General features: G+C 43.5%; 1 protein-coding gene across 1 annotated transcript; it reads left to right on the top strand.

The window, feature by feature from the left end:
* The first annotated feature begins 687 nt into the window (after positions 1-687).
* LOC147121827 (transcriptional adapter 1-like) lies at positions 688-9,057 on the top strand. Its single transcript, XM_085982340.1, has 5 exons — positions 688-828; positions 2,974-3,065; positions 6,051-6,116; positions 7,827-7,924; positions 8,823-9,057. The coding sequence occupies exons 1-5, from the start codon at positions 755-757 to the stop codon at positions 9,039-9,041; spliced, it is 549 nt and encodes a 182-aa protein (XP_085838466.1). The 5' UTR covers positions 688-754; the 3' UTR covers positions 9,042-9,057.
* Positions 9,058-18,979: the final 9,922 nt, after the last annotated feature.

Below are 18,979 nucleotides of genomic sequence, written 5' to 3'. Positions count from 1 at the left end.
GCTCCAGTGGGTGGTGTCTGTCTCCAGGAGTGTCTACCATCACCCCCTCTCTCTCTCTCTATCTGTAGGAGTCTGTCTCCAGGAGTGCCTGCCACCACCACCACCCTCTCTCTCCCTATCTGCAGTGGATGGTGTCTGTCTCCAGGAGTGTCTACCACACCCCTGTCTCCCTATATGCAGTGGGTGAAGTCTGTCTCCAGGAGTGTCTACCACCACCATCCCCTCTCTCTCCCTATCTAGTGGGTGGTGTCTGTCTCCAGGAGTGTCTACCACCACCATCCCTGTCTCTCCCTATCTGCAGTGGGTGGTGTCTATCTCCAGCAGTGTCTACCACCACCATCCCTCTCTCTCCCTATCTACAGTGGGTGGAATCTGTCTCCAGAAGTGTCTACCACCAGCACACCCTCTCTCTCCATATCTGCAGTGGATGGTGTCTATCTCCAGGAGTGTCCACCACCAGCTCCTCTTTTGAACCTCTTTTGATTGAACCAATTAACTGTAAATTAATAAAACTTTAAATAAAACTTAACAAATTAAATTGAAATTTGGTTTGCCAGGGTGATGAAGCACTCCAGTCCCCGCGGCGCCCACCGGCCACGGAAACAACACCAGCTCTCTCTCTCCCTATCTGTAAGGGGTGCTGCGCCTCGGGCGGCAGCTCCTCCGGGCCGGCAGGGGGCGCCGCGGCCGATGCTTGTACAAAAGCCCCGATGCGGTAACTAAGCCCCCCGCCTCGCCCCCTCCCTTTCCAGACATGGCGACTCACGTCAGCGAGCTGGAGGCCGCGAAAAAGACTTTGACAGAGGCGCTGGGCGAGAATGTGAAACAGTGAGTGGGCCTTATGTGTTGTTGCTGTGCTGACGGTTGGTGTTACATTTGAGGCCCGGCGGCGCCGTGAGCCCAGCTGGTTACTATGGGTGTCTGTGGGCTCAGCAACGCCGGGCCGAGCGAGAGCGCCGCCTCCGCCAGGGCCTTGCGGCACTTCACTGAAGGACTTTTCATTTCAATCCACCACCATCAGTCTCTGACAGTGCCAGCCCGTGTCCGCAGTGAGTGGCCGGGTGATTCTGCAGCCGGTTGCCCTGTGACTGAATACCTGCACAGGCAGGTGGCGCCAGGCACCTTTGCTTCCCCTGCAACTACAAACTGGCGTTCAGCACACCCAACTTTGATTTCTCCCCCCTCCCCACACTTAAGATTTCCAGCATGCGCGGTGTTTTGCTTTTGTGCTGCTTTATTTTTCATTTGACGGGTTTGCAGAAAGAGAGGGGTGGGTTGCATAGATAGTGAATGGGCCGAATATGCACAAATATTTTCAGTTTTATTAAAAAAACGAGTTTTTTCCCAGCCCTTGAATAATTGGGAGAAATTGGACTTTTATAAACAAAACTTGAGTAAATTTGGAGAATATCAATTTTAAAAAAGTCTTTATTTTCAACATCACTAAGACTCAAAATAAAAAGTTACAGTCAACCTAAATGACAGTCCACAATTATTTTCACAGTTTACTGACACCACTTTTATAGGGCTCGCCATTAGACACTCACTTTGTCCCATAGACATTGAAGAACCTGTGTTGTGGCTCCAGCCACTTGTCACTATGATGGTATCAAAAGCCATTGGAGATTATGCACTGGGGAACAATTGTAATCTTATTTTTAACAAATAATGCCTTGGTGTGTGATCGGAGTCTGTTTTTAATGGCAATCCATTGTGTTTTATAATAATAAAACCATTATTTGGAAAAGGTTTGAAGTCTTGGTTGATCTCGCCTTTGATTACCTGTGTAAAGTCTGTGGGTTGTATAGTGAATTAATACACAGACTACAAGAATAACTTTTAACAGGACTTTACTATTCGAAGGTCAGGGTGAATCTGCCCAATAAATCCTTACACAGCACTTATATCAAACGGTGTGGTCACCACCGGCATTACAGTATACAGAAGCCAAAATAAAGTAGTGCAACACCTAAAATAGTTCTCTTAAAGGTGGACGGTTACATACAATAGTTCTCTTAAAGGTAGACGGGTACATACACTACAACCTGAAAGAGTTAAGAGAGTTAAAATAAATACCCTTATAGTGTGGTAACTGTGTCAGTGCATTACTGTCCTTGCTCCATACCTAACTAGGAATGAAAGAATAAAATATGCCATTTAAAAAAAAAACTATCGTCCTTCCATTAGTACCTAAAAGATGATAAAGCCATTGTTTAGTTTGCAACTGAACATCGGGCTCGGAGATGTGTGCGCATCACATTGATGATAACATAGAGTACACAGCATGTGTGCTAACATCATGGATGCAATTTTTGGGCACTACTGATTTTAGGTAAGAACCAACAGGAAGTTAAAAAAAAAAAAAAAAAATCAAATTCAGGAAGAAATTGGTATTTACTGATTCACCACCAAAATAATAATATGCATTGTAGAAGTTTAAAAAATAAAAAAAAATAAAAAATGTAATGGTCCCTATGCATTAGTAATTCACAATGTGATATCTGACTGTGTATAAATTCCAAATCTAAAGGCCTGGTTGGAGTAAACTACATAACCTGGGGATTAATTTTGTCTTCATGTGTTTGTGTAAAATTGTTTTGTGAATTATTTTATCCATCACTGTTCCTGCCCCACCCTAATCAGTGCCCTCATACATGTCTCATCTCCAAGTGTGACTTAAGTAATGCCTTTCTCACATCTCCTAATTCTACCTTCTACAAACTGCTACTCATTCAGACTCTTCTCCACCCCCACCCCACATCCGATCATCTACTAAACCCCACTCATCTATCACTGTTTTTGTTCACCTCCATTGGGTCCCCATTCCACAGTGCATTGACTTAAAATGTGTCATCCTTGCACCTCTGAGTCTGAATTACTGTATATTTTTCTACATTAAAGACACTATATAAGTGCAAGTGTTGTTGTGGCTGCACGTTCCCTGTCTCCAGTTTGCTCATTTTTCTTTCTCAGATATTGGGCAAACTTGAAGCTTTGGTTCAAGCAAAAGATAAGTAAAGAGGAGTTTGATCTGGAAGCGAGGAGACTCCTTACTCACGATAATGGTAAGATCTATGACTGTTTATTTCCCTTACCTCTGATAGATATGCCAGTGGATTTTGTGAATGAAAACTCGTATACTAAATCACTATCAGATGGCTCAGCACGCGGTACATTGATTTTGGAAGGGGTGTTGTTGATGCAGACACCAGAATTTCAACTCTGCAACCTAGATTGAAATCCAGTCTAAACTGATGGGATAAAAGTCTCCTCTGTCTGCTGCCTGTAAGGATCCTATGTAAAATGCATTTGGGTAGCCTACATCCAGTTACTCATAGTCACAGTACAAAATACGGACCAATGTGAATGAAAAGGTAGCAAAAAGTACCAATGAGGGTAATTGCCGTAATCAAATTCCTCATTAAAAAAAAAAAAAAATCAAGTCTACCATTCATTCGCCAACAAGCACAGAATCAGCCAATCTAATTGCTCAAATCATTTCTTCGCGTTGTTTTGGATTACTATTTCTTCCTTCATCAGGTTAGTTTGCACAGCTAGAAATAAAGTCTAGAACAGACCGATACATTACACAATTCTTCCAAAAAATGTAATTGTCCATAAAATTGATCATTTAATTTTAGAAATGCAGGGAAGAAGTTTCCCCCCACATTGGCCTTCAGTTCTGACTGGAGCCTGGGGCTTAAGTTAGAAATTTTGCCTGGGCCTTGGATGCTGGCCATTACTTGCTGCTATGGACAAATTCTGTGTGCACAAGAGATGCACCAAGGAAGTTGTGGCTTTTTACACAGCTCTTACCTGTCAACCAGGTAGGAAAAGCAGTGAGGAGTTATAACTCCTGGTGATAAATTTTGAGTGTGCGGGAGAGTTTGCATCCTGCAGCTGTGGAACTCAAATACCCAGAGTGCATTGTGACATCCAGGCAAAAAGTGTACATATAACAATTGTGAAGTCTGGATGGTACAAATGAAATCAAAAATGAGGGGGCAAATCTTGCTGGAGCAGGGTATCTCGTGGCGTGCCCCATTGGTTAGACTATTTCCTGTGTCTTTCAGCTGGAAAAATTTTTGCGGCTTAACTTGCTGGAAGTGCGAGCTGATAATGGGGAAACTGGGCATCTGGGACCTCAGTGAACAGCGGGACCAACAGTCTATCTTCTTAACCAATGGTATTTAAGGACTGACAAAGAAAGAGGAATGACGCAGTAGGTGGGTGAATTAGAGCGTCAAATCCGGTGCAGAAAGAGAGATTGAGAGGGAAAGAAAGATTGGATTAAGCGAGAGAGAAAAAAAGACAAAGGAAAAGTAAGAAATTAAAAAAAAAAAAAAAAAAAAAAAAATCTAGTTTGAAAATCTCTAAGAATAATTTATTACATTCAGAAATGAGACTGAACCATTTAAATTGTTCTCTTTCTGGGCCACAGAGGTTGATTGGCATTGAATTAACAATTTTCATGTTAAAAGGTTACTTGCGCTCTTAATTACCAGTCCTAACTTTTGTGACTAGTTTAATGGGCAAATAATGTGCAGAAAGAGAAATCGAGAAGGAAAGAAAGATTGGATTAAGCTAGAGAGGGGGGGAAAAAAGACATAAAGTACTCAAAAATAACAGGGAGGCTAAGGGTGAGATGTTGTTTGTGAAAATCCATCAAGTTCTGGAGATTTGCAACTCGCAGTGTATCTCTTAATCCCCTGCACTTGCTGGCCGATTTGTGCATTGATAACGGCGTGCGTTGTTAATATGCTGTTCCTTTTCCAGCAAGATTTGGCCCAAGATTTAAATTTTCCAGAATCGGTGATCAGCTGGGTCAGGACCTGGGTGCATGACCAAGTGTCAGTTATCGGAGACTCAACAACAACAGCAACTTGTATTTATATAGTGCCTTTCACGTAGTAAAGCATCTCAAGGCACTTCGTAGGAGCATTACAAAACAAAATTTGACACCGAGCCAGATATTAAGGCAAATGGCCAAAAGCTTGGTCAGAGGGGTAGGTTTTAAGGAGTGTCTTAAAGGAGGAAAGAGAGTTAGAGAGACGCAGAGGGAATTCCAGAGCTTAGGGCCTTGGCAGCTGAAGGCACGGCCACCAATGGTTGAGCGATTAAAATCGGGGATGCTCAAGCGGCCAAAATTTGAGGAGCGCAGAGGGTTGTGGGGCTGGAGGAGATTACAGCATTGGGGAGGGGTGAGGCCATAGAGGGATTTGAAAACAAGGATAAGAATTTTAAAATTGAGGCGTTGCTTAACTGGGAGCCAGTGTAGGTCAGCGAGCATAGGGGTGATGGGTGCACAGCAGAGTTTTGAATGACCTCAAGTTTATGGAGGGTAGAATGTGGGTGGCTGGCCAGGAGTGCGTTGGTATAGTCAAGTCTAGAAGTAACAAAGGCATGTATGAGGGTTTCAGCAGCAGATGAGCTGAGGCAGGGGCAGAGTTGAGCGCTTTTTTTTTTCCGGAGATGGAAATAAGTGGTCTTAGTGAGTAATGACCTCCCAGGACAGCTTTAGGGGGAAAAAACATATCCACTGTGGGAAGTAAGTGGAAGGGAAGAAATACTTTTCAGAATTATTTAAGTAACTGAGAAGGAGAGAGGATTTAGGGAGAAAACAGAGCAGACTGAACAAAGACATATGCTGTTGGAAGTAGAGCAAAAATAAATCTTTTATAATCTAAATAACTGCGGTTTTGGGGACAAGACAAAAGATAGTTTTATTAAAGGATAAGCAAGTAGTATCACAAATATATCTGCGAGGCCGGTATGAGTAATATTTTTATTTCACGTCAGTTACGTGATGCATTGCTTCAGTAAATTTATTGCACTCCATTGATGGATCAACTGCTGTTGCATTTACACTGCGACAGAACCATAGTAAAAATCAGAAACTATTTCCCAGGTCTTGCACTACCTCATTATTAGTGGCACAGAACTTAGACAATAATAGCAAATCTCCTGTGACCATTATTCTCTGATGACTTAACATTAAACCTTGATAGATTTAGTATGTTAGTACTAAAGGAAAAACATTTGTTTTCCAGTGCATTCCCATAATGACTTCTTGCTTGCGATCCTCACCCGATGTCAGATCATGGTTTCAGCTCCAGGTAAGTGGGAATGGGAAGGTTTGAACTGTATAGCACTTTAAAGAGACCTAATGCTTTCTGTTTTTGCACATTGTCAGAGTCGAAGCTTTTACTCATTCGTACACAATTATGTTTCTTCCATTATATTTAATATGCTGCCATTCTCTTTTTCCTCATTTTGTTGCACAATTTCAGTCAGGTTGCCGAGTAGAATTATTCTGAACTTTATAACTTCAGTAGTTTCAACGTTAAACACCAACCAAATAGACTGATTCATAGTTTATTTTTCTAAAAGAAAATGTTTAGTAATGGAAAAAGCATAGTTGGGATTTTCCATGGCAATTAAGTTATACTGTGTATATCCAGTAACTGTAGCTATATCCAAAATTCTACAAAGCCAATTCAAAGAATTACTGCAGTTTTGAGCTTGGGTAGAATTTCCACATAACTTGGTCATTTTATCAGAATAACTAAATGACTTTGAGGTGTGTTATATGTACTGTCTGCATATTCTGTTTGTTCTAGTATTTGTGTTAACTTCAAGAAGTGTAGATGATGAACACCAGATCAAATGATAAAAATTCCATCTTGGATTTTATCAAGGCTAGAAATGTACTCTAAATGTCTTTGTAAGTTCTTTGTGGCTTTGAAACAGAAAAATCAAAGCTAATTCTTCACTCCAACCCACGTTTAAAAGAAAGAAATTACTCATCCCTGTGATAGAAACATCTGGATTCCCATAGAGGACTTTGTACGATCAGTGAAACTGATCATTGCATTTATAAAAAAATTACTCCTGTGGATGAACCCAGTTTTGACTCCAGTTTGCGCATCTTGAATGGGAGTCTTGGCATCAGTGTGTGCCCCTTCGCTTCGATTGCCACTTGATAGTTTGGCTCCATATTTAGGCGGAGGGGAATTGAGGATGAAGTGGAATCAGAAATGAATCTGGTGATCAAAGCTGTCAAATATTGTGGAGGACAATATTGAAAGTATTGAATGTTATAATTACATTTTATGGACAACGGTTTTATTTAAAGTTTGTCTCTGCTTCTGCTCCCCTTTCCCTTTCCCAATAGGATTGCTGGAAGGCAGGTGTGCTGAATGTTTGACGTGCTTGAAAACAACTCCAGGCATAAGGACGATTGAACTGGAGAGGTGCAGGACTTCAAAAAAGAAGCCCTGATCCCTAGAAATCTTTCTCCTTTAGGGTCCTTCATTGAAGAGAGATGAGCAATTAGGACTAAGCTTGTTCCCAATCTTTTTGGCTCCTGCACTCGTGCTGAGTCCATGTTCCCATGGGTGGAATGATTTGCAGGGTGGAAATTTCAACCGTTTTGATTTCAAAGGCACTCATTTGTTGCACCACTAGGAAGTGTGCATAGCAGAATAAAATGGGACCCCAACTTGGGACAACTTTATCTCCCTTCCCTGGATGTTTTGACACAGAAGGAAAAGCAACAGATAAGGGAAAGTGTTTGAGAACAGAGAAATAACCAAGAAAGAGGGAGAGGCGCAGCAGATGTTTTCTTGCAATGTATAAAGTGCATGCTTTATACACTATTCTTCCTCTTTAACTTGCCTTGATTGGATTGTCAGTAACTCTTATTAAATTTCCTGTGTGATCTGCAAGATAAGTTGAGACACTTACATTCAACAATGGGAGCTATGCATTCTTCCTTGAAAAGTATGAAGTGTAGTTATAGTATCTTTGTACTGTTCCTGTTCCAGAAGGTACTTCTTCTCTACTATGGACCAGTCCACCTGCTGCCAAATCTGGTAAACCTAAAAGCAAAAAAAAGTTTCCGTCTCTGCGGGCAAAATTTGAAGTGAGTTATTTTCAACCCTGATGATTTTTTCCCCCTTTTGGTCTGCTGGGTGTTTGACATAGTTCCTTGTGGAAGACACTTTGGTAAAGTTATTTTATTTTGTGTAGATCATTTTCTCAGCTATTCTTTCATCTGTTGGAAGAAGAGCTAGAGCAAGGCAATGCAATGGCTAATTCAGGGCAGCAGAACAAGACAATTGGACCCAGCAGGAAATGGCAGCAGGACGTGTGTGGAGATATACTCCTGGCTGCAGTGTTTTTTGTGCTACATTTGTTTGTGTGAACCATGATTTATCAACGCAGTTTCACCACTTTTTGGATAAATCTTTATTGTGTAATATGTTTTTTAAAACTTTCACTGTTAGCTTTAGAAAATGGTTATTTAAAAAAAAAAAAATGCTTTCTGGTCTAATTATTAAAACCACAAGTTTTTAATGAATCTATCAATTGTACTGAATTGCATTGTTCCTTGTACAATTGAAAATTTTATAATGGATTTTGAAAGTACAGAAACAAAACTTTTACATATGACAAATTTAAAATGACATTGAACTTGACTATGCACTGTTTGAAGGCAAGTTCTTTGAAATGCCCTTAACTAATAATGTAACAGTAGACGGTCCACACTCCATTTCTTGTTAGTATATCCATCCGAGGAGGTGGATAAAGACTTTAAAAATGTTATTAACATCTTTTAAGAGTAAGACCATGAATAAAATTATCTCTGACTGCGGTGGTCAAAAAAAAATCAATCTTTAATTTTCTGTGTGGGTGTATGTAAAAAAAAAAGTGTTTTAATTGACATTCTTGTCCGCTTTATAATAAGTCCTAATATATGTTAAGTGTTTAATTTAAGTGGCATTGTGCAGTTTGACTTACAACTTTGTATTTTTCTCCAGTATCGTTTTCAAGCGCAGAATCCTTTATCAGGGGCACAACACTTTGTGGCAAAGGATCCTCAAGAGGAGGATGATGTGAAGTTTTGCACTCATACAATGGTGCTTCCCACAAGAGGTCAGCTAGAAGGTCGGATGATCGTAACGGCTTATGAATGTGGACTGGACAATGTATCTGAAGATGCAGTGACAGCAGTGGTGCATGCAGTGGAGGTACTGTAATGAATTTGGCTCTTGTTTGCTTACAAACAAAATTAGGGTCACTTTTTTTAGCTCTTTATAAATGTTTTTTTCTTTTTCTCTTCTGCTCCAAAACTTTAATATCCCTCTGGTGTGACTCCCTCTGCACCTACATCACCCTCTGCATGTGAGAGCAGGCACTATTCCTAAGCCTCTGCTGCCCTTGAACTGGTTGCTACGAGGCTTACTAGGTGAATTGATATGCTCTTGTGATGTATTTCTCCACCTCCAAAGGAAGAATTTCACTTTCACTAACTGTCTTTGTAGCTATCTTGAGCGTTTATGGTGGGCAACTGGTTTAGCCGTTCATCGCCAGATCTGGCTGGACCCCATAAAGCACTATCCGGTCCTGCTCTCCTCTTCCAGAACAACTCACTGCTCCAGGGTCATCCTTGAATGCAAAGATAACCCCTGGCTTCTCCACTACAAACCGTCTTCTTAAACCACTCTCCCCTGCCTCCTCCACCTTCACCTTCAACAAGTGAGAGGAGCTCATGGATTTCTTTGTCACTAAGATTATGACCATCCCTTCAGCTGCCTCTGCCGCTTCCCTCCCTTCCCCAGCCCACCGGGTCAAACTTCCTCCAAGGTTCCCCTCTGCCCTTGCTCTGAACTCTCATCTTTCTCTAGTTTCTCTCCTATCTCCCCTCATGCCCTCTCCGAGCTCATCTGGTTCATGGGACCCACTTCCAGCTCCCTCGACCCTATTCCCACTAAACTGCTGACCACCCAACTTCCCTTTCTGTCCCTCATGCTAGCTGATATTGTTAACCAGTCCCCCTCCTCTGGTATTGTCTCCCTCCTCTTCAAATCTGACATCATCCCCCCCCTCTCAAAAAATCTAACCTTGACCCCTTTGTCCTTGCAAACTACTGCCCCATCTCAAACCTCCCTTTTCTTTCAAAAGTTCTTGAACTTGATGTCGCCTCTCAAATTCGTGCCCATCTTTCCCAGAGCTCCATGTTTGAATCCCTCCAATCAGGTTTCTGCTACTGCCACATTACTGAAACGGTTTTTATCAAAGTCACAAATGACATCCTATGTGACTGTGACCATGGTAAACTATCCCTCCTCATCCTTCTCGACCTGTCTGCAACCTTTGACACGGTTGACCACACCACCCTCCTCCAACCCCTCTCCTCTGTCATCCAGCTGGGTGGAACTGTACTCACCTGGTTCCATTCTTGCCTATCCAGTGGTAGCCAGAGAATCACCTGCAATGGCTTCTCTTCCTATGAAGGTATGAGGTGTGAGTTGGCTATGATAGATTGGGGAGCTTCATTAAAAGGCATGACGGTGGATAGGCAATGGCTAAGATTTAAGGAACGAATGCATGAATTGCAACAGTTATACATTCCTTTCTGGCACAAAAACACAAAAGGAAAAGTAGCCCAACCATGGCTAACAAAAGAAATTAAGGATAGTATTAGATCCAAAGAGGTGTCATATAAAGTTGCCAGAAAAAGTAGCAAGCTTGAGGATTGGGAGCAGTTTAAAGTTCAGCAAAAAAGGACCAAGAGATTGATTAAGAGGGGAAAAATAGAGTATGAGAGTAAACTTGCAAGGAACATAAAAGCAGATTGTGAAAGCTTCTACAAGTATGTAAAAAGAAAAAGATTAGTGAAGACAAATGTAGGTTCCTTACAGTCAGAAACGGGAGAATTTATAATGGGGCACAAGGAAATGGTAGAGCAATTAAACAAATACTTTGGTTCTGTCTTCACAGAAGAGGACACAAATAACTTCCCAGAAATACTAGGGGACCAAGGGTCTAGTGAGAAGGAGGAATTAAAGGAAATTAGTATTAGTAAAAAAATAGTGCTGGAGAAATTAATGGGATGAAAGCTGATAAATCCCCAGGGCCTGATAATCTGCATCCCAGAGTACTAAAAGAGGTAGCCATGGAAATAGTGGATGCATTGGTTGTCATCTTCCAAAATTCTATAGATTATGAACAGTTCCTGCAGATTGGTGGGTGGCAAATGTAACCCCACTTTTTAAAAAAGGAGGGACATAAAATAGGGAACTACAGACTGGTTAGCCTGACATCAGTAGTAGGGAAAATGCTAGAGTCTATTATAAAGGATGTGATAACAGGACACTTAGAAAATATCAACGAGATTAGACAAAGTCAATGTGGATTTATGAAAGGGAAATAGTGTTTGACAAACCTACTGGAGTTTTTTGAGGATGTAACTGGTAGAATAGATAAGGGAGAACCAGTGGATGTGGTGTATTTGGATTTTCAGAAGGCCTTTGATAATGTTCCACATAAGAGGTTAGTGTGCAAAATTAAAGCACATGGGATTGGGGGTAATATACTGGCATGGACTGAAAATTGGTTAACAGACCGGAAACAGAGAGTAGGAATAAATGGGTCTTTTTCGGGGTGGCAGGCGGTGACTAGTGGGGTACCGCAGGGATCAGTGCTTGGGCCCCAGCTATTCACAAAATTGGCCCAGAAATTCGGGTCGGCGGCATCCCGCGGGTGCTTGCGTACCGGCCATTGTGCTGTGGGCCAGCGTGGTATTCCGATCCTGGGCCTCCTCCAACTGCCTGCGCGCAGTGCTTGCGTATCCCAGGGGCGCAGTTAGTTCGACGCGTCCCCTGGGATCACGTGGGCCATGGAGAGTCAATGGTAGCAGGGAATGCTTCATTCATAAAGTTGACAGGAAGAGCTGGCAAACCTATAAATACGATAAGCCCCAAAACATAACTAAAACTTCTACAGGAAACTTTTTTTTATCCGGCACCGCCGGGACCGATGTGGTGCCGGTTCATCAAAAATTCTGGATAACCGAAAGCTATAGTAAAAGATACGGAGAGATGACAGCTCCGTATAAAGCAACAAACCCTGTTGCTTAGCAACAGGTTCAGAACAATGGCCACAAGTTCCAAGCGTCTCTGTAGCTTAGCAACAGCTGCAGCCACACCCTTGCACAGCAACAGATCGAGGAAGGCAAGTACAATATGAAGTAAAACTTACCTGAACCTACTCCCTGAATTTTGCCGGTTAACCGAGATTTCCGGTTATTTAGGTGCCAGTAAATCGAAAGTTTTCTGTAATAAATTTTTTTTTTAAATCACATTTTTAAAATAACTAAGTTACATGAAATAACTATTTTAAACAATTTAAAATTTTGAAAAAATTAATTACATTTTCTAACGGGGCTAAAAATAAACTTACCCTTTTAAAGTATTTAAAAATAATAAACCTGTGGGGAAAAATGTTTTAATTTTAATCAATTCACCACTTACCTTGTTAAAAGCAGGCCTTGCGCCTGCTTTTTAAAAGTGTAGCTGCTGGAGACTTACCCTCCCGGAGAAACCTGCAAAAAAAAAAAAAAAAAAACGTAAGTTCGATGCGCACGCGCTGCCTCTCCGGCGCGCGCGTTCCACCTGTCAACCCTTTCTTTCAAGGGAACGGAAGTTCCGGTATCCTGCGCATGCACGAAACCGGCACTTTCATTGGGCCTACGCATGAGTACCCAGCGCGTACTCACGCATGGGGACCCGAATTTCTGGGCCAATATATATCAATGATTTGGATGATGGAACCAAATGTAATATTTCCAAGTTTGCTGACAACACGAAACTAGGTGGGATTGTGAGTTGTGAGGAGGATGCAAAGAGGCTTCAAGGCGATTTTGACAAGTTGTGTGAGTGGGCAAATACATGGCAGATGCATTATAACGTGGATAAATGTGAAGTTAGCCACTTCAGTAGGAAAAACAGAAAGGCAAAGAGTATTATTTAAATGGTGATAGATTGGGAACTGTTGATATACAGAGGGACCTGGGTGTCCTTGTACACCAGTCACTGAAAGCAAACATGCAGGTGCAGCAAGCTGTTAAGAAGGCAAATAGTATGTTGGCCTTCATTGCAAGAGGATTTGAGTACAGGAGCAAGAATGTGTTACTTTACAGCTATACAGGGCCTTGGTGAGACCACACCTGGAGTACTGTGTGCAGTTTTGGTCTCCTTACCTAAGAAAGGATATACTTGCCATAGAGGGAGTGCAGCGAATGTTCACCAGACTGATTCCTGGGATGGCAGGACTGTCGTATGAGGAGAGATTGGGTTGACTAGGCCTGTATTCACTAGAGTTTAGAAGAATGAGAGGGGATCTCATTAAAACGTATAAAATTCTGACCGGGGAGGATGTTTCCCCTGGCTGGGGGGTCGTCTAGAACGAGGGGTCACTGTTAGATCCGTGTGTTAATGGAGACACGGAATGCAGGAGTTGATTTAACAAGTGTTTACTGAACAAAGTCTGGAGGTGAACTAACAACACAAGACGCTACACAGGCTTATATACCCGAGTGGTCACTACCGGTACTACAGTATACAGGGGCTTCAAAAACATAGTTCCTCTTAAAGGTACATACACTACAATTCCTCCCCTTTTAGATAAATAGTACATAACATTTTAAGTAATCATTAAATAGCATTTTTACGTAATCATTAAATAACATTTTTACAAGAACAATAATATACACATTTGCTGAAGTTAATCAATTACAAATTCATTCTCTCTGGAGGCTTCCTGACTTGGTCCGGATAACGCCTCGGTGGTGTAGTAGGTTCTTTTGGCAAGGTCGATTCGGCTTCAATGCTACTGTCGGGTTTATCTGGTTCCAGTATCACCGGATCGGAGGTAGATACTATGGGTATCTCTGCTTCATCACTAGGCGTATAGAGTTGTGTAGGTTGTCCTTTTTCGGATGACTATGATCTGGTCAGCATGGCGCCTTATTATGCTTTCTCCAATGTCCACGGTATACATCAGCGGTCCTAGTCGTGTGCAAATAGTTCCAGGCTGCCATTTCTCGGTACGGTAGTCCCGGGCCAAAACTGGTTGACCTACCTGGAAGGTTCTAGTTGGCCTTTCATTCATGCTTTGAAATTGCCGGTTCTCTACGTCCCTTCTGATGTTTGGCTTGACCAAATCCAGCCGGCATCTTAGTCTTCTATTGAAAAACATCATGGCGGGGGTTTGGTTTGTAACCACGTGTTGCATTCCTGTACGCAAACAAGAAGTTATCTATCTTATGTTGTAGATTTATGTCTTCATTACCCATGGCCTTTATGGCCTTCTTGAAGGTCTGGACAAACCTTTCAGCCAATCCATTGGTGGCGGGATGGTATGGGGCGGACGTGTAGTGCTTAACCCCATTGTTTTTTAAGAACTTCCTGAATTCTTCGGATACAAATTGCGGTCCATTATCAGAACAGATCTGTTCAGGCAGCCCATTCCTGGCGAATATGGTCCTTAATACTGTGATGGTTTTTTCCGTGGTGGTGGAGGACATCTTTATTACCTCCGGCCACTTGGAGTGTGCATCCACCGCGATTAAGAACATTGAGTCCATAAATGGACCAGCAAAGTCGATATGTACCCTTTGCCATGGAGATGAGGGCCACTCCCATGGATGTAGAGGGGCTTGTGGTGGGGCGTTTTGGACCTTCTGGCATCCTAGACAGCTCTTGGTCATTTCTTCGATGTCTCCATCGATACCTGGCCACCACACAAACGCTCTGGCTAAGTTCTTCATTTTCACTCCACCCAGATGCCCCTCGTGAAGCTCCTTTAGCACTCTATCCTTGAGTTTGGGTGGAATCACCACTCTGGATCCACACATCAAGGCTCCTCGGCACACTGACAGCTGTTCTCCTCTTGGCGAACCACTGTTGCCAGCATTCTCGCAATGTGCTGGCCATCCCTTCACCGTTAAATCGTAGACTTGTGAGAGTCGGGTCATTTCTCGTTTCCTTTTCAATGGTAGAATTTGTCACCGGTAGACATTCCACTATGATCGAGTGGAATATCTCCACTGTAGGCGCCTCTTCCACTGTTGACAACGGTAGGCGCGATAACCCGTCAGCATTCCCATGCTGTTTTGTTCCTTTGTATTCTATGTCATATTGGTGTGCCCCTAGGAAAAGGGACCACCTCTGTAGCCTTTGCGCTGTCATAATGGGAACGCCCTTTTTAGGGTTGAATATGGAGACGAGGGGTTGATGGTCAGTCAACAAGGTAAACTTTTGTCCGTGTAGGTAATGGTTGAATTTCTTCACCCCCCACACCAGGCTGAGTGCCTCCCTGTCGATCTGGGCATAGTTACACTCAGCTGAGTTCAATGAGCGTGACGCAAAAGCTATCGGCCGCTCCGAGCCATCAGGGAATCTATGCGATAATACCGCTCCCACGCCGTAAGGGGATGCATCGCACGCCAGTCTGATTGGCAGTGATGGGTTGTAATGAGCCAACACTTCCCTGGACGTGATCAAGCCTTTGCATTTATGGAAGGCACGTTTACAGTCTTCGCTCCATTTCCAAACTACTCCCATTTGTAGCAGTGCGTTAAGCGGGTGCAGAACCGTCGACAAGTTTGGTAAAAATTTATGATAGTAATTTACTAATCCCAGGAACGACCTTAATTGTGAGACATTTTCAGGCGCTGGGGCCTTTACGACCGCTTCAATTTTTTCAGGTGACTTATGCAACCCTTCTTCGTTAATGACATGGCCACAATATGATATTTGTTTCTGGAAAAATTCGCATTTGGGGCGATTTGCTTGTAGGCCCTGTTCTCTCAGCCTCGTGAGCACCTGCTCCAAGTTGGCAAGGTGCTCGTTGTCAATTTCTCCTGTTACAAGGATGTCGTCTAGGTAGCATTGAGTCCCCGTAATCCCTTGCAGGACTTGCTCCATAGCTCTTTGCCAGATAGCCGGAGCTGATGCCACTCCGAAAACCAGTCGATTGTACTGGTACAGGCCTTTGTGTGTGTTTATCGTGAGATACTTTTTAGAGGCCTCCTCAACCTCCATCTGTAGATATGCCTGTGCTAAGTCAATTTTGGTGAAACGTTTCCCTCCGGATAGTGAGGCGAAAATATCTTCTATCCTCGGAAGAGGATACTGTACCGTGTGAAGAACCGGGTTTACAGTCACCTTGAAGTCCCCACAGATGCGAACTTTTCTCTGTTCTTCATATTTATCATTATTCAACGTTTTCTTCATGACCGGGACGATGGGTGTTGCCCACTCGCTCCAATCTACCTTGGATAACACGCCTGCTTTTTCCAAATTCTCCAGCTCTGCCTCGATGGCTGGACGAATTGCGTATGGCACCGGCCTTGCCTTAAAAAACTTGGGAATTGACGCATCTTCCACTTTTATTGAGGCGGTGGCGCCTTTCAGGGTTCCTAGTTCCTGTTGAAACACTTCTTTGGCGTTAGCCAAGATTTCTTTTAATCGTCCAGGTATGACGTCATCATCGTTTTTTTTCTTACTGGTCACCGTCAGTGCTTGAATGGAGTGCCAGTCTAAACGTATCTTTCTGATCCATTCACGTCCCAACAACGGTGGACCACCATCTTGCAGAACGTATAAATACAACTTCTGTATTTCCTTGCCGTTGTACACAACAGGCACCCTTATTTTCCCTCTGGGGTATACTTTCTGCCCCGTATATGTCTTCAAGACAATGGATGTGTCTTTCAAAGGTATATGTGGAAATAGCCGCTCGTAATCCCGTCGACTCATGACGGTCAGAGCTGATCCTGTATCTAGCTCCATTTTGACTGGGGGCCCCGCTATCGTGAGGGTAACCCAAATGGTCTGGTAATCATCTTTGGCAATTACATTATGTAATTTGAGACAGCTTAGTCTCTTGTTTCCGGAGTCGCTATCGCTCTTCTGGTCTTCGGAGCTACTGTCCGTCATCATTTGTACCTTTCTGTACTTTTCCTTATTGACCTTTTTACTGTCAGCGGATTTCTTTCCAGATCTGCATACACGTGCAATGTGTCCCATCTTTCCGCATTGCCTGCATGCTTTGTCCTTGAACCAGCAGTCCTTCTGGTCATGGGTGGATCTGCCGCAGCGATAACATCTCTCGAAACCCCGTGTCATTTCATGGGTGCCGAAGTCCTGTGGCTTTTGCTGTATCTCTGCAGCTCCTCTTGCTGCTGCTTTGTATGATACAGCCACACTGAAAGCCTTGTCCAGTGTCAAATCTTTCTCAGAAAGTAGTCTTCTGTGTTCCTTCGCTTAGGAGACCGCAGACGAATTTGTCTCGTAGAGAATCTGCCAGTCCTGCCCCGTTGGCAGTGCTTTGACAGCTTTCGTAATTTGGTGAGGTAATCAGCGTTACTTTCATTCTTGTGCTGATTCCTCCTGAAGAATTTGAATCGTTCCGCTATCAGCAGCGGTGTTGGGTTTAAGTGCTCCTGTAAGGTATCAACAATCTCCTTAAAATTCTTGTCCATCGGTTTGGCTGGAATGATCAAGTTTCGTAACAGCCCGTATGTCCTTGCGCCCATCAGATTTAGAAGTACCGATGCCTTTTTATCATTCGCTACTTCATTCGCCTTGCAATATACCCCCACTCTTTCCACATATGTGGTCCAATCTTCTATATCACTATCGAAAGCAGTAATATTGCCAGTCTTCGGCATCTTGAAAATCTAAAATGGCGCTTCCCGCGCTTTTCTTCCCCGCCGAGTTAAGATGGCGCCTCCCGCCGCTGCGGCCAACGCTGTTGCTGGCTATTTATTATTATTTGTTTTTAATGGCGACGCACTGGTCTTTGCGCCTTCCCAATCGCTGCTGCCAACGCTGTTCTCCGCGGTTCCCGTTGCGACCTGAAGCTTTTCGCGGTATTTCTATTTTTTTAATATATAGCTTCAATAGTTTCTCCGTTACTTGGAGAACCGTTCCCGTCGTGGAGCGGACCCTCTGGGACTTTCCCCTCCCTCTGCTCGGTCCGAACGCCGACCTGCTCTGCAGCACCGGCAGCGCCCTGAGTGCTCCACCCTCTCTCTCTCTCTCTCTTTGCTTCTGCTTCCCGACTCGCTGCCTGGCCCCGTTGCAGAGCCACCCGATCGAGCTCTAGCTCGCCGCAGCCCAGGAAGGATCAGTGCACTACCTGCCACCAGCCCGTTTAGCTGGGGAAACCACAGACTGGAGACCAAGCCTGGCCCTCGTTTTCGAGTTTCTTCGAGTTATTTTTTTTTTTTCTGGCTTCTGGCTTCGACCTTCGCCTGAGGAATCGATCCCCTTGAGGTGCTGCCGAATTGCAGGAAAGTTCGTTTCTAACTCATCGCCACTGTTAGATCCGTGTGTTAATGGAGACACGGAATGCAGGAGTTGATTTAACAAGTGTTTACTGAGCAAAGTCTGGAGGTGAACTAACAACACAAGACGCTACACAGGCTTATATACCCGAGTGGTCACTACCGGTACTACAGTAAAAAGTCACACAACACCAGGTTATAGTCCAACAGCTTTATTTGAAATCACAAGCTTTCGGAGCGCTGCTCCTTCTTCAGGTGAAGTGGAGAAATGCATAAAGACACAGCTTACATTTGTCCACCCCAGTCCAACTCCGGCATCTCCACACCATGGGTACTACAGTATACAGGGGCTTCAAAAACATAGTTCCTCTTAAAGGTACATACACTACAGTCACAGTCTCAGGATATGGGGTAGGACATTTGGGACTGAGATGAGGAGAAATTTCTTCCCTCGGGGTGGTGAACCTGTGGAATTCTCTTCCACAGAAAGCTGTGGAGGCCAAGTCACTGAATATATTTAAGAAGGAGATAGATAGATTTCTAGAAACAAAAGGCATCAAGGGGTATGGGGAGAGAGCGGGAATACGGTATTGAGATAGAGGATCAGCCATGATCATATTGAATGGCGGAGCAGGCTTGAAGGGCCGAATGGCCTGCTCCTCCTATTTTTCTATGCTCCTGCACTGTTACCTCTGAAGTCTCCCAAGGCTCTATCCTTGACCCCCACCTATTTCTCATCTACATGCTGCCTCTCGGCGACATCATCCGAAAACATCAGGTTCCACATATACGCTGAGGACACCCAGCTCTACCTCACCACCATCTTTCTCAACTCCTCCA

This window comes from Somniosus microcephalus, chromosome 3, assembly GCF_052327205.1.
Source record: "Somniosus microcephalus isolate GS21.2 chromosome 3, FLI_Smic_1.0, whole genome shotgun sequence".
NCBI classification, from domain to species: Eukaryota; Metazoa; Chordata; class Chondrichthyes; order Squaliformes; family Somniosidae; genus Somniosus; species Somniosus microcephalus.
The sequence above is the reverse complement of the archived record's forward strand: the minus strand, read 5'-3'. Positions and strand labels throughout refer to the sequence as shown.

Excerpts from the sequence above, each read along its gene's own strand:
- LOC147121827 (XM_085982340.1), top strand. The coding sequence starts at position 755 with ATGGCGACTCACGTCAGCGAGCTGGAGGCCGCGAAAAAGACTTTGACA. Across the intron at positions 829-2,973 it reads CTGGGCGAGAATGTGAAACA|ATATTGGGCAAACTTGAAGC; the intron begins GTGAGTGGGCCT and ends TTTCTTTCTCAG. Across the intron at positions 3,066-6,050 it reads ACTCCTTACTCACGATAATG|TGCATTCCCATAATGACTTC; the intron begins GTAAGATCTATG and ends TTTGTTTTCCAG.